Genomic DNA, 14,925 nt, shown 5'->3' with positions numbered 1-14,925 from the left:
GGTTGTTGCATCAAAGCGGACACCACTGTTTCGGTTGGTGCTCTTCTTGTCTTGGGCGATCGTGTAAAATGTATTACCATTTATCTCGTACCCTTTGAAAGTCATTATATTCGAAGATGGTAACTGGGACAGCGAGTACAGGTCATCTTCAATAGAGGCGTCATGCATGGTACGTGTTTGCAACCAGCCGGCGAAACTCCTGGTTTGTTCACGTGTAATCCAGTCATCAGACCGCTCCGGGTGTTTGGAGCGTAGAAAATTCTTGTGTTCGTCCATATACGGAGCCACCAAGGCGGAATTCTGTAGAACTGTGTAGTGTGCTTCAGTGAGAGAATATCCGTCCATACATATTTTTTGATTCCCTCCTAGCGTGCCTTTTCCATCCAGTCTGCCCTTATGTCGCGATTCAGGAACACCAATCGGCTTAAGGTCAGGAATAAAGTCAATACAAAACTCAATGACCTCCTCATTTTCATGGCCCTTGGAGATGCTTCCTTCTGGCCTAGCACGGTTATGAACATATTTCTTTAAGACTCCCATGAACCTCTCAAAGGGGAACATATTGTGTAGAAATACAGGACCCAAAACGTTAATCTCTTCGCATAGGTGAACTAGGACGTGCGTCATGATGTTGAAGAAGGATGGTGAGAACACCAACTCGAAACTGACAAGACATTGCACCAAATCATTCTCTAACCTTGGTATGATTTCTGGATCGATTACCTTCTGAGAGATTGCATTGAGGAATGCACATAGCTTCACAATGGCTAATCGAACGTTATCCGATAGAAGCCCCCTCAATGCAACCGGAAGCAGTTACGTCATAATCACCTGGCAGTCATGAGACTTTAGGTTCTGGAACTTTTTCTCTGCCATGTTTATTATTCCCTTTATATTCGACGAGAAGCCAGACGGTACCTTAATACTAAGCAGGCATTCAAAGAAGATCTCCTTCTCTTCTTTGGTAAGAGCGTAGCTGGCATGACCCTGATGTATGCCGTCTTTTCCATGCATACGTTGCTGGTCCTCCCGTGCCTCAGGTGTATCTTTTGTCTTCCCATACACGCCCAAGAAGCCAAGCAGGGTCACGCAAAGATTCTTCGTCACGTGCATCACGTCGATTGCAGAGCGGACCTCTAGGTCTTTCCAATAGGGCAGGTCCCAAAATATAGATTTCTTCTTCCACATGGGTGCGCGTCCGTCAGCGTCATCCGGAACAGGTTGTCCGCCAGGACCCTTTCCAAAGACTACCTTCAAATCCTTGACCATATCATGTACATCAGCACCAGTACGTGGCGAGGCTTCGTCCGGTGATCCGCCTCACCTTTGAAATGCTTGCCTTTCTTTCTTACGGGATGCCTGCTCGGAAGAAATCGATGATGTCCCAGGTACACATTCTTCCTACAATTGTCCAAATATATATTGTCGGTATCATCCAAACAGTGCGTGCATGCGCGGTATCCCTTGTTTGTCTGTCCTGAAAGGTTACTGAGAGCAGGCCAATCATTGATGGTCACGAACAACAAGGCCTTTAGGTCAAATTCTTCCCCCATGTGCTCATCCCACGCACGTACACCTATTCCATTCCACAGCTGTAAGAGTTCTTCAACTAATGGCCTTAGGTACACATCAATGTCGTTGCCGGGTTTCTTAGGGCCTTGGATGAGCACTGGCATCATAATGAACTTCAGCTTCATGCACAACCAAGGAGGAAGGTTATACAAACATAGAGTCACAGGCCAGGTGCTATGGTTGCTGCTCTGCTCCCCAAAAGGATTAATGCCATCTGCACTTAGACCAAACCATACGTTCCTTGCGTCATCTGCAAACTCCTTCCCGTATTTTCTCTCGATTTTTCTCCACTGCGACCCGTCAGCGGGTACTCTCAACTTTCCGTCTTTCTTACGGTCTTCTCTGTGCCATCGCATCGCCTTGGCATGCTCTTTGTTTTGGAACAAACGTTTCAACCGTGGTATTATAGGAGCATACCACATCACCTTGGCAGGAATCTTCTTCCTGGGGCGCTCGCCCTCGACATCACCAGGGTCATCGTGCCTGATCTTATAGCACAATGCACCGCATACCGGGCAAGCGTTCAAATCCTCGTACTCACCGCGGTAGAGGATGCAGTCACTAGGGCATGCATGTATCTTCTGCACCTCTAACCCTAGAGGGCAGACAGCCTTCTTTGCTTCGTACGTACTCTCGGGCAATTCGTTGTCCTTTGGAAGCATATTATTTATCATTACCAGCAACTTTCCAAATCCCTTGTCAGATACACAATTCCCTGCCTTCCATTGCAGCAATTTCAGTGTGGTGCCCAACTTTTTCTTGTCAGCTTCGCAATTCGGGTACAACAATTTCTTGTGATCCTCTAACATGCGCTGCAACTTCTTCTTCTCCAAATCACTTGCGCAGTTTCTCTTTGCATCGGCAATGGCCCGACCTAGATCATCAGCGGGCTCATCTGATGCCTCTTCTTCAGCTTCTTCCCGCATTGCCGGCTCAGCTTCTTCCCCCATTGTTGTATCATCGTATTCAAGGAACCCATGGCCAGGATAGCTGTCGTCGTCCTCTTCTTCTTCATTGTCTTCCATCATAACCCCTCTTTCTCCGTGCTTGGTCCAAACATTATAGTGGGGCATGAAACCGGACTTAAACAGGTGGACGTGAATGGTTCTTGACGTAGAGTAATTGTGATCATTCTTACAGACTAAACATGGACAAGGCATAAAACCATCCGCCCGCTTGTTTGCCTCAGCCGCAAGCAGAAAAGTTTGCACGCCATTAATGAACTCGGGAGAGCATCGGTCATCGTACATCCATTGTCAGCTCATCTTCATTACACAACACCGAAAAGACCAAATTAATACAAGTTCATACATAAAGTTCATACAAGACTTAAATGCAACAAACAAATAACTCTCTAACTAAAGAATTTAAATGCAACAACAAATGCGATCAAGATCGCAACTAAGGTAACAATTGATCCAACAGCATAATGATACCAAGCCTCACTATCAATGGCATATTTTCTAATCTTTCTAATCTTCAAGCGCATTTTCTTCATCTTGATCTTGTGATCATCGAGGACATTGGCAACATGCAACTCCAATTCCATCTTCTCCCCCTCAATTCTTTTTAATTTTTCTTTCAAATACTCATTTTCTCTTTCAACTAAATTTAACCTCTTGACAATAGGGTCGGTTGGAATTTCCAGTTCACAAACCTCCTACACAAAAATATCTATGTCAACTTGATGGGCATAATTTGTCATAACACGAAATGCAACAACTAGTTTTAAAAGAGAATATACCACATCCGAATCATAACAAGGACGAGGGCCGACGGGGACGGATATCAAAACCATGGCACTATGTATAACAAACAACGTACGGGTAAGATAATTATACGAGTAACTATATATCCAAATCACACAAACATCAATTTGGTAATGTAAAACATTCATGAACAAGAGGCTCACCACAAGGTGGTGCTGGCGACGGAACGGTGCGGGCAATCGACTGTGGTTACGACGGAGATTTAGAAGGCACTAAGTAAACCACACCTACATATGCAAACTAAGTGTTATTTTTGACCTCAAATTGCATATAAATCAAATACTAGCACATATATTTCCTCCCAAATTACTAAACTCATAAATTAATCACTATACAAAGCATTGCAAGAGCTAATCTAGCAATGAGAGATGAAAGGACAAAGTTGCTAACCTTTGTGATCATTTGAATGGATGGGGGCCTTCAAATCTTGACAAATTTTGGGCAAAATGTGTGATGAGCTAGAGAGGAAAAGGGGAAGAACAGAGAGGAGAGGGAAAAGGGGAAGAACAGAGCGAGCTCGGATGGACGAAGGGTTTATGTAGGACGACCTTTAGCACCGGTTCGTGCCACGAACCGGTACTAAAGGTGCTGGAGGGGCCCCGGACTGACAACATCCTGCCACCACTCACTTTAGTACCGGTCCGTGGCACGAACCGGTGCTAAAGGTCGGCCACGAACCGGTACTAGTGAAAGCGGCCGGCTAGCCGTTGGAACCGGCACTAATGCACACATTAGTGCCGGCTCAAAAGCAAACCGACACTAATGTGCTTGACATTTGACCCTTTTTCTACTAGTGTAGTAGACTATATGCAACTCTATCTGTTGCCTCCGCCAATTGAAAATACATGTCCACAAATAGGGAGGGGAAGGAGTTGCACATTGACTAAAAGGCAGTTGGCTTGAACATTAGACTAAGTTGCACATATCGCTTGCAGGGGTGAGGGTAGGGTGTGCCAACAGTGAAAAACTACGCATCCACGAATAGGGAGGAGAGTTGCACAATGACTACTAGGTAGTTGGTCGAGACAGTAGACCAATTGCACATCAAAGTTTTCATGGTTGCTACAACCTTATGGAAGTTGAATCACGCAGATCCAAAAATTGGTTTTTGAAAAAGTTGCACAATGTAGTACTAAAGTTGCACAATGCAGTACTAAAGTTGCACCATATAACATGAAAGTTGGCATCGAAAAAATTTCAACAAAACATACACATGCGGGATCTACTTTCAAAGATCTCGTCACGAGGAATCCAACGGTGAAGACGGATCTGCCGACACATGGTTTGAAAGATATGACTTTTTAAAAATTTGAAAACCCGAAACAAATACAGGTGGATCTGTTTTGTCCTTCACAGGTTACAAGTCTGACCGCATTTAATGCCGGTAATCACATGCACTACCAGACAAACACATGTATGCATGCATGCATGCGAGTGACCGAGCGGCCGCTCATCCTCTCCAACAAGCGCGCGCACTTTTTAGATTTCAGGCAAATTATTTTCCAATGTTTTCTTTCATCGCTATTATGTCTGAGTAGTTTCTTTTTGATCTATGTGTTAATTGTGATATGCTATGGTTGATTTGAGTTGCATGTTATTATGGTGTTGTTCTATGGTGCCCACCCTTTTTCGCACATGTGTGTGATTCTGGAAGGGTGATGCAATATATGATAAGTTTGCTTATGATATATGGTAAACTTTTTTAGTACAATAAATTCCGGTTTTTTAAACTAGACCTTCACAACCCTAGGGGTGTAAACACTAGAATTAAAACAAACATGCGTATGAGGTCTCGATTCTTACAACCATCATGATATTAATTTGTGCTACCCGTTAAGATGTGCTTGCGATGCAATGAAGTGGGGGTGTGTGTGTCTAAATTACGTCTTGACCAGTTCACGACCTGCATCAAGAGTACCGTCTCGCGAGGTTACCTCGATTATCAAGAAGAATAAATATTCGGGCAAAGGCATCGGGCGTTTAACGGCTACACCTCATGAACCCCTAAGGAATAATCCGGGTTTAAACAATGGTGTGATAAGCGTGAAAATATCGCTCATCATACAAGTCGTCCACGGTACAAAATATGGTCAAACCCTAGATGTTGCTCGCGAAGTGCTGGATCCATCTCTTCCAAAGCCTTGGTTTGCATCTAGATGGCCCCAAGTGCGTGCGTGCGTGCACAGGCAAGGCAAGGGATCGATGGAGGGAGAGAATGTCTCCCGCGTAAGGCCAAGGCAACGCACCGCACGTAACGTGCCGTGGGCGTGATGGAGAGCAGACCGCTCCGCGTACGGCAGGCACACCCGCACCACACCACACCAACCCCGACCGGAGCCGGCACGTGCACCACGAGCCCGGGCGCGACCCGGGCGACCGAATCCCCGAAACGCCCCCTGTCAGACGGGCGGGCGCGGGGGGCAGGAGGGTAACTTCCCGTGCCCGCGTGCGTGCCGCTAGATGAGATGAGAATGAGATGAGATGAGATTCCCTTGGACCCTTCTTCCTCCCCACAAATCCAGACCAGACCAGGCCAGGCCAGGCCAGAGAGGACCAAACCCTAGCCAGCTCGCCGCGCGCAACCCTCCCCAGATCTCGCCGTCGATCCCCGACCCCCGATGGCCGCTCGCGCTTCCCCCGCTCCCCGCCTCGCCGGCTTCTAGCTCGCGAGCTAGCCGCGCGCGGATCGGGGTAACAAAGCATGGAGGAGGACGCGGTCGCGGCTGCTGCTTCTGCGGTGGCGCCCGACTCGTGGGAGACGGCCGACCTCGACGGGGCCATGAGCCGCCTGCTCCTCTCCTCCTCCTCCTCCTCCTCCGGTGGCGCGGCGCGAAGGGTCTCCTCCTCGCCCGACCTCGCCGACGACCGCCAGGCGGACGCGCAGCAGGAGGAGGGGCAGCAGCAGCGGGCCGACGATCCGGCCGCGCAGGTCGACCAGTTCCTCCGCGAGGCCCTCGAGAAGCCCCGCGAGCGCCTCCAAGGTACGCACGGCCTCGACTCCGCGCTCCTCTTCTTCTTACTAGACACACGGCGTCTGCTCCCTAGTTTCGGTTGCTGCGAGTCGCGCTAGCTAACTAGCTAGCTAGCTTCCGTGTAGAATTTCAGGCGCTTGCGCACAGCGAGGAATTTGGAAAGCGCGCAAAATTCTCACGTCCTTGCTTTAAGCACCGCGCGGTCGTTAAGGTCAGGTGCACCGACCCATGGCCAGTGCTAGCTCCGTGGTTTGTCGTTCCAGGTAATAGGATTGCAGGTACTTGTGCAGGACGAGGAGTTCGCGTATTGAAAAATTGGATGGCGATGTTGCGATTACTCGGCGGTATAAGTCAAGCTGCATATTGACAAATTGTGTGGCGATTTTGTACTAACTCTTGGACGAGGAGTTCCTGCTGAGACAGGCGCGTGTTCCTGCTGGATGCACGGGAACACGCTGCAGAGCATCGCTATGCGACATAGCTCCGAAGCCTGTTCCTTCTTCTTGTTTGCGATTACTTGGCGGCATAAGTCGAACTGCATGTTGACGAATTGTGTGGCAATTTTGTACCAACTCTTGGACATGAAAACGCTGGAAGACGTGCGCTAAGCTAGCGGATAACTTGTGTGTTCGTCTGGGTTGCTCAAGTATCATCATGTCAGCTATTGAAAACATTTAAACACTCTGAATTGTTTCATAGGCAGTTGCTTTATGTTGGTCGGATTCCCCCCTTTAACCTGCTGTGTTGCATCATGTTTCTGCATCTTGTCGTACTATGTGACTATGTGATTATATTCCTAAATATGAAAAGTTGAACATTGCTTCAATAGTTTTATTATCTCACTGAAATCTTATCTCTCATTGCAGTGCTGCGGATGGAGCAAGACATTCTCAAGTTCCTTCGTGACCCTGGACAGACGCAGTTTGAGTTCCAGGGTCTTCCGACTTCGTACCTGCGTCTCGCTGCACACCGTCTGGCACAGCATTATTTCCTGATATCAATCGCCCTGCCGGATAACAGCCTGCCTGATGGCACCAGTTCGCGGATCATCCTTCGCAAAACGTCGGCTGAGTGCCGATTGCCTGCTGTCCGCCTAGCTGATATTCCAGTTAATCTCCCTCAAGAAGAGAGCAGCGCTGTGGCCACCAAAGTAGCTATTAAGCAAAGGCCTCAGAAGAATCACCATGGCGGTGCAGGCGCAGGTGCCAACTCTAACAGAGGCAACCTTCAGAAAAGCGTCGAGGAGAGGAAAGAGGAATACAACAGGGCACGTGCTCGCATATTTAACAGCAGTAGTGGTAGCACTAGTCCGGTTGATGGAAGACCAGCTGATGAAGTGGTTTTGCCCAACACCCTACATAGGTCCACTTCCTTGGAGTTGAACTCAAACACCAGGTTCGGTGAATTGACTGAAGCTACCCTCGAAAGGAGTTTGACTAGCACTGCATCTAGCAGCAGATCAAATAATAGAAGCAGGATTGACAAGGAGCCTCCAGTCAATAGGGGCAGGCAAGGCAATAGGGTGGCGATATTTCGAGACCGTGACTCTGATCGCAAGGATCCTGATTATGACAGAAGCTATGACAGGTTTGCTCCACATAACACAGTTTCTTTTTGTTGCTAAATCTCATCTGGGGTTTCATGTGTCGTAATAAAGAACACCTGATCTGTTCTATTGATCTTTCGCCGCTGATTAATTTTTCCTGATAACACTACCCTTCATAAACCACCAAAGCATGTGGCTAAGTTCTATTGATCTGTCATATGTATTTGATTGCTGATGATTAGAGAAAATGCATGCGAAACATGTAAAGAATAGGGTGTAATGTCAGAATTTTTTAAAGCATGGGGGGGGGGGGGGGGGTTAGAAATCACATGAAAAATATTCCATGTGTATTTTGATAAAAGATGAATTCAATCTTACTGTTTCAGACACTTGTTAATGTTACTCTACACAAGTGCATATAGTACATGCCATGGTTCTTAGCCTTTTTAATCACATGTTGTCATTTTCATTACAAGGACACACATATCCTTTTGATTGTGAACTTCATGACCAGTTTACTCACCGCTGAATGGCCATTTCAGGTACATGCAAAGATTTGATCCTGGATTTGGATTCAATGGCGGCGCGTACACCATTCAACCTCTGTATGCTCCTGCTGTTACCTACAACACTGAGTTCCCCCAGCTTGGGTCACCACAAATGTCTCCTGTTCCTGTTGAACAGCAGCAGCCTCATCCAATGGCTCAGCACATGCCTGGGCCCTGGTCGCCGGCTCAATCACCTAATGCAGTTGGCTACAGGCCTCCAGATGGTGTTATGCCACCCTACAGTCCTGGTCAAGCTGGTGCTCCTGTCAGGTCTTCTGTTTTCATGCATGCTTCCCAGCAATATGCCATGCCTTCACGCCCAGGAGTCACATTTGTACATCCACAGGATTCCATGCGACCATTTGCACAGGTCTGTGTTTTTTCCTATCATTTGTACTGAGCTGATTTCCTAGAGTAATCTTTTGATGGCCATGACTGCCTATCACTGTTTTACTTCCTTTTTATGTTTTTGGCATACAATCTTCTCCTTAAACAAGCCAACTTCTGTTTTTTACCTCCAGTGTTCAGTGATAGACATTTTTCTAATGATTTTAGTTTCTGTATTTGGAGATGTGAAATGTTACCTAGGCAGTATACACTATAAATTCGTATCTATGAGGTTGGAAAGTGGGAAATGTGTGCATGCAGCTTTTTCATAAGATTGAATCGTATACTATGTACTTGCAGAGTTTCTTCATGTCTTGACACACCCCATGTTTTTGCAGACACACCACCAACAACAATCTGAAGCTAGTCTACGCTTAGCCCGGCCCCGGTGAGGGGCCTGGGCGTGCCTGCTCCTGCCAGCATGGGCCGAACTTCCAACTCAAATCGGATGGGACATCCTTCTCATTTCTGGCTGGCAGGAGCAGGCATGAAAGAGCCGAGAAGCGCCGGGCCGAGCTAGTCATCCGCCTGATCCTGTCATGCTCGTGCGCTTCTCGGTATTGTTCCTCCCTGCACATTGAGATGCAGGCGGGGTACCGTACTCCTTCGACGGTGGAGTAAACTGCAGACAGTTGCGTGGGCCTCAGAAGTCCATGATCACATGAAAAGAAGCTGAGAGGTCAATGGCAGTGCTAGTCGCCGCCTTGCCCCCTTGCCCCCTTGCCCGGTTTCTTTGTTCTTGGCAATGCTGTTCCCCCTTGCATATGTGAGTGGCGCCACGGGGCGCATGTTGCCGCCACTGGCTCCTTGGAACATGAGTGGCGCCACGTGGGCTGCAAGAGAAGAGAATGGCGTGGGGGTATCCAGCACGTGGGTCGACGACCAGGACCTGGGTTAGTCCCGTGATCTTTGTGCTCCGCTTCTTCACTATATCCTTTTGATGAAAACTAATGACGATGAACTGCCACGTGCAGCTGCCGGACTGGATCACCAGGCCCTATTGTGTCTGGCTGAAGCCGCACTGGTGTGAAGCTGCGTGACCCGAGCTGGAGCAGAGGCAGGCTCCATCGACCGCCGCCCTGGCGTGACACCCTCTCTCTCTCTCAGGGTCTGTCTGCAGGGAGCTGCCGCTGATGATGATGACGACGAAGAGTTTCCAGTCCTCGCTTTGTGTTGTCTTAAGATTCTTCAACTTGAACTTGGTAGTAGTATAGAGTACTGGTATGTGTGTCTGTACATACATGGTAGTAGCAGTTGGGTGACCCCCAAACTTGTTTATTAACCGAGTATTATGTTGTTATTATGTTGCTACAACTTGAGATGCTGCTTCTGCTCCTGAGACCCGTTAGCTTTTTATCATGACATATTTGTGCTGTGAAATCGAGTATGTTGCGCGCGTGGTTGTTGGTTTGGTTCATGTTGATGTTTGGACTTTGGTTCAAACGATGAGCCAAGTTCTTTGTTTTGAAACGAAGTCAGAAGCTTTGCCCAATCATGATGGGCATTCTGTTGCGATGATGTAGCACTTGCTGGTGTTGGGTTAAGTTGTTGCTGCTTGTGTCCAATTATGTGCTGGAAACTGCCAACTTGACAAAAATTTCAAAGACGAAGAGTCGAGTCGCCGAGGCTGAAGGGGGAAGACAATCCCGGTTCAAACCTGAGTGTTTGAAACTGGATTATGAACAAGAATTCCTCAAAAGAAGAGTAAAATCAAATTCGAGCTGGCCGTTTCGCACCTTTTCGTTGGGCTGGCGAACGCACTCCCCAGCTCCTTCCTTCCCACGGCCCACATCCTACGTTGCCTCGGCCCACGATCGGACGGCCGTGGCCCCATCCATGCGCCGAATCCAACGGCCGGCAGCGACCGAGGGAGCAGCCGCACCTGCCACGCCATCCCTCTGCCCCAAAGCCTGGGGCTTCCACAGGCCACGAGAGCCACAGCCACTCCTCCTCCCCGCGCCGCCCCTCCCCAAACCCAAACCCTAGGCCGCACCAGGTAGGCCCCTCTCCACCTCGTCCGCTCCCCGCCGCCGGGCATCTCACCGTGTTTCTATCTCCCTTTCCCCGCAGGTGAACCGGCGCCCGGTGAGTCGGTCCGTCCCCGCGGCGAGCCATGAGGTAACACCGCCCGCCCGCCGCCGATACCCCGCTTCCCCGTGCGATCGATTGATTGGCTCCCCGCGAGGGCGACCGTCGGATGTATTTCGTGCTGGGAGAACCGGCGCCTACCAGAGATCCGCGAGGTCCTCGCTCGAGCGGACACCGAGATGGATCGATAGATGGATCTCGCGCGTTTTTCTTAGACCGAATGAAATTCTGATGAATATAAACGGCGTTCTATGGTTCTGATGAGTGGCAGGAATTCGCTTGTCGGAGATTTGCTAGGTAGCAGTCCCGTTGTCTAGTTACCTGGGGTTTACATGCATGATTTTGTGATAAGATCTCTGCCGACCTCCCTGCTGCGGGCGCGTCAGACACCCTTCCCGTGCTGTCTCTTACTTTAAGACGTTGGCATATCTGCCGTATCTCGATTAGTAATCAGCTGCCTGTTTGCATCTGTGATGTGTAGAATCAATCCTTCTTCTGGTAAATAGATGGGGCTTATTTATACTCCTTTGTGGTGGTAATTAACATTTGGAGTTTGGTACGTACGTAGCGGTTCTTCGTCTAGTTGTCTTGGATCATACTGTGAGACGTTACCGGTTTCGTGTCTGGAGTAGATCAGTTTGCTGTTTGCATCTATGAGTTGTAGAAGAATCTACCACTGCTGCTCTGGTAAATAGTTGGGTGTTTATTCTCCTTTGTGGCCTCAATTAACATGAGGTGGTTCGGTTCCTATCAGTTCTTAGTCTGATCCTCTTGGATTAACATGGTTTGTGGCTACCGTGTGATGCAGGGTAGGCTGCTCATGTACTATATCTGTTACCTTTCGATAGCTAAAGTATGTCCATTCATTTCAAGTTCGTTTGCCAGGTGGTTCGTCAGCAGTTGGTTGGTTGCAACTTTAGAGTGTAGTTGCAATCGCTGTTTAGACGTGGGATGTTTTGCGCTTCATTCAGATGCTCTTCTTTTGACATTGTATATGCTCTGCTTTGCAGTAAGCTATCGACCGACGCACTCAAGGAGGCCATCACCCAGGTGGTGGCGGATGCCAAGGAGAAGAACAGGAAGTTCACCGAGACCGTCGAGCTCCAGATCGGCCTCAAGAACTACGACCCGCAAAAGGACAAGCGTTTCAGCGGCTCCGTCAAGCTGCCCCACGTCCCTCGCCCCAAGATGAGGGTCTGCATGCTCGGTGACGCCCAGCATGTGGGAGAGGTATGTACCTCTTACTGCTACTGCTAGTCAGTTCTCCATTTCCTCTGTAACATAGATGGTGATGTAGTGTTATTGTGTTCGTGCCGTGAGCAATCTTTGGTCGTGAGAAATTTGAGCTGTGCTGATAACTTTGTTACATCTAATGAATGTTACTTGCACGCTAGTATTGTGGGCTCTTTAAGCTGATAGTAGTGTGATGCTGTGATTACAATCTACTCTTTACATGCGTTATGGCATCATGCCATGGAATGTTGACCTGTTCTAGAATCTTCTTTTATTATTATATCGTTGTCTAGTCTTAAGCTAGTGTAATTCTACAAGGGATTAAATTTATTGGGCTCACTTGAACCCAACAACAATGAATGCCTCCGCCTTTGTGTAGCTGATATGACAACTAACTTTGTTACATCACATGAATGCTATTTGTATGTAAGAACTGTAGTCTGAAGTGATAGCTGGATCATTGTTCTTGCAGCCTTTCTCATAGCTTATGTTTATTTTTAGTATTTACATTTGCTTATTCTCCTAATTGCAGGCTGAAAAGATTGGTCTTGATTCCATGGATGTTGAAGCTCTTAAGAAGATGAACAAGAACAAGAAGCTTGTCAAGAGGCTTGCCAAGAAGTACCATGCTTTCTTGGCCTCGGAGGCTATCATCAAGCAGATTCCACGTCTCCTTGGTCCTGGTCTCAACAAGGCAGGCAAGTATTCTGATCTGTCTCTGTTAGTTTACTTGTCTCACAGCTGGTTGGTTTACTTCTCGTGGTTAGAAGTAGAATGCCCTTTCTTTGGTCATGTCTTCATGTAGATGCGTGTTTTTATGTCTCTTCTGTCTTGGGCTTATTGATTGTTATATTTATGGGTTTATTTTTTCTGTAAACAATTACTTTCTTGGTGAACCTTCTAAGCATGTTTACTTGCACTTTGTCTCGAGATGCATTAGAAGCCTCTTTTGTCTGGTGGATACGTATCCATATGGCCGTGCACAGTTGCAGACAACCCATATAATTTTCATTTGCATATGTGCTTTTGCAGAAGTAATCCATTGTCCGACATTCTGACATTTTCTAGAGCATAACTGCATTATATGGCGTTCTAATATTCTGTGCCCTATCTGATGAGAGTTCCATACTTCATCCTTGTTGTGCATAACATAGACGGCTTCACCATCCTGTTCTGATCATGCATACTGAGTCGTTTGTGCTGGTGGCATTACAGGAAAGTTCCCGACCCTGGTTTCTCACCAGGAGTCTCTGGAAGCCAAGGTGAACGAGACGAAAGCGACAATCAAGTTCCAGCTCAAGAAGGTGCTGTGCATGGGCGTCGCGGTGGGCAACCTGTCGATGGAGGAGAAGCAGATCCAGCAGAACATCCAGATGAGCGTCAACTTCCTGGTTTCCCTGCTCAAGAAGAACTGGCAGAACGTGAGTCCCGTTCAGACCTCGCATCCTCTTGAGCTTCTGTTTTGTCTTCTCCCGTGCCAGAGTGCAAGTGAAACCTTGCACCCTCTGAGTTTCTGTTCTATCTGCTCCCGCGTCGAGTGCAAGTGATTGATTTTGCCCAAAAGACTCAAGTTAGACAGGATATGACATGACATTGGTTATTCCTTTGCATTTGCAGGTGAGGTGTCTGTACATCAAGAGCACCATGGGGAAGCCGGTCCGGGTGTTCTAAGCTCGTGCCCCTGCCGCCCTATATCAATGCTACCTACAGTACTGGACCTCCTTACTATGTTCAAGCTTAAATATGTCTACTTGTCGTAGTTTTTATCGAATTTTGCGCGTGTCCTGGTTAATGAAGATGATGAAAGACCACTACTGTTTCCCCTGAGCTGTGATTCTGATGGAACAATATGTTCATCAAGATCATTCCAGTGCCTGTTATATATAATGTTGTGGTTGCATGTTTTGTACCCTCGTATGTTTGTCGGGTCTCTGATGCATCTGTTTTTCGTCGTGCCTTTCTATATGATATGTACCCGTATATAGGGTTAGAATAACTTGTTGGATACACTTGATGATCCGTTGGAGCAGAGCTGGCAAAACCTGATGCTTTCGGCTGTTGGTTTGCTTCAGCCTCTGCCTAGCTAGCAGCAGCATTTTTGAAATTTCTCAAATCCTCAATACGAATGATGTGCGATATTGCATGCAAATTAACTAGTTTTGAGAGGTTCAGCAACTTGCATTGCGGGATCAACAACAAATCAGATACAACCTGACTAATAGGAGTTGTTGATACCGCAACAACAAAGGATGAACGCCGAACCTTTGTCATGGAACAGCGGATTTTTAATCTTAATCTGGAGGATTTAGGATATTCATACCAAAGTTCTTAATATAAGAATTACAAGATCCTCATGGCCCTATGGCAGCTATTCAATGTCTTCGGAGCACTTGTTGTCATGCTGAACACTAAGCCATGCTGCGTGGAAAGAACATCATTGAAGACTACTCTTGTGTCATGAGTGGGCAACATTCTAGAGAGTAGAGACTATGGATCATTTTGCCCAGGCCTCCTGACACTATTTATGGTCATATTGTGAACAGTAACCGGTAAAAAAATTGTAAATTGTTTCCAAAAATTCAGATTTTTTGTGTGGATGTCAGTGTTAGTGTCGCAAGCAAGCTTGAGAATTTTCATGCGAGACGGAGCAATAGTGTTTCGGCGGTGAAAAAAATAAAATTTTAGGGTGACATTTTGGGTTAACATTTGGTGTCTCATTTTTTATTTTATTTTGGCACAGGCCAAAATGTTTAACCCTTTTTGCCTGAAACTTTGCAGGTAGCATTTGAATGTGACTATGAATACATAAA

General features: G+C 47.3%; 1 protein-coding gene across 2 annotated transcripts; it reads left to right on the top strand.

Annotated features, from left to right (window-relative positions):
• The first annotated feature begins 5,836 nt into the window (after nucleotides 1–5,836).
• LOC123095587 (60S ribosomal protein L10a) lies at nucleotides 5,837–14,020 on the top strand. Of its 2 annotated transcripts, XM_044517102.1 has the most exons (12): nucleotides 5,837–6,322; nucleotides 7,180–7,900; nucleotides 8,402–8,777; nucleotides 9,133–9,182; nucleotides 9,274–9,411; nucleotides 9,566–9,687; nucleotides 9,769–9,818; nucleotides 9,915–10,015; nucleotides 11,893–12,112; nucleotides 12,648–12,813; nucleotides 13,331–13,536; nucleotides 13,733–14,020. In XM_044517102.1, exons 1-12 carry the CDS (start codon nucleotides 6,043–6,045, stop codon nucleotides 13,784–13,786), a joined length of 2,484 nt encoding a protein of 827 aa, XP_044373037.1. In that variant the 5' UTR covers nucleotides 5,837–6,042; the 3' UTR covers nucleotides 13,787–14,020. The 2 variants fall into 2 exon arrangements, with proteins under 2 accessions (XP_044373037.1, XP_044373036.1); XM_044517101.1 differs by lacking the exons at nucleotides 5,837–6,322; nucleotides 7,180–7,900; nucleotides 8,402–8,777; ... (3 more) ...; nucleotides 9,769–9,818; nucleotides 9,915–10,015 and adding exons at nucleotides 10,643–10,790; nucleotides 10,865–10,912.
• Nucleotides 14,021–14,925: the final 905 nt, after the last annotated feature.

Source organism: Triticum aestivum, chromosome 4D (assembly GCF_018294505.1).
Source record: "Triticum aestivum cultivar Chinese Spring chromosome 4D, IWGSC CS RefSeq v2.1, whole genome shotgun sequence".
Taxonomy (NCBI): domain Eukaryota; kingdom Viridiplantae; phylum Streptophyta; class Magnoliopsida; order Poales; family Poaceae; genus Triticum; species Triticum aestivum.
Note: the sequence above shows the minus strand (reverse complement) of the source record. Positions and strands in the feature narration are given on the sequence as shown.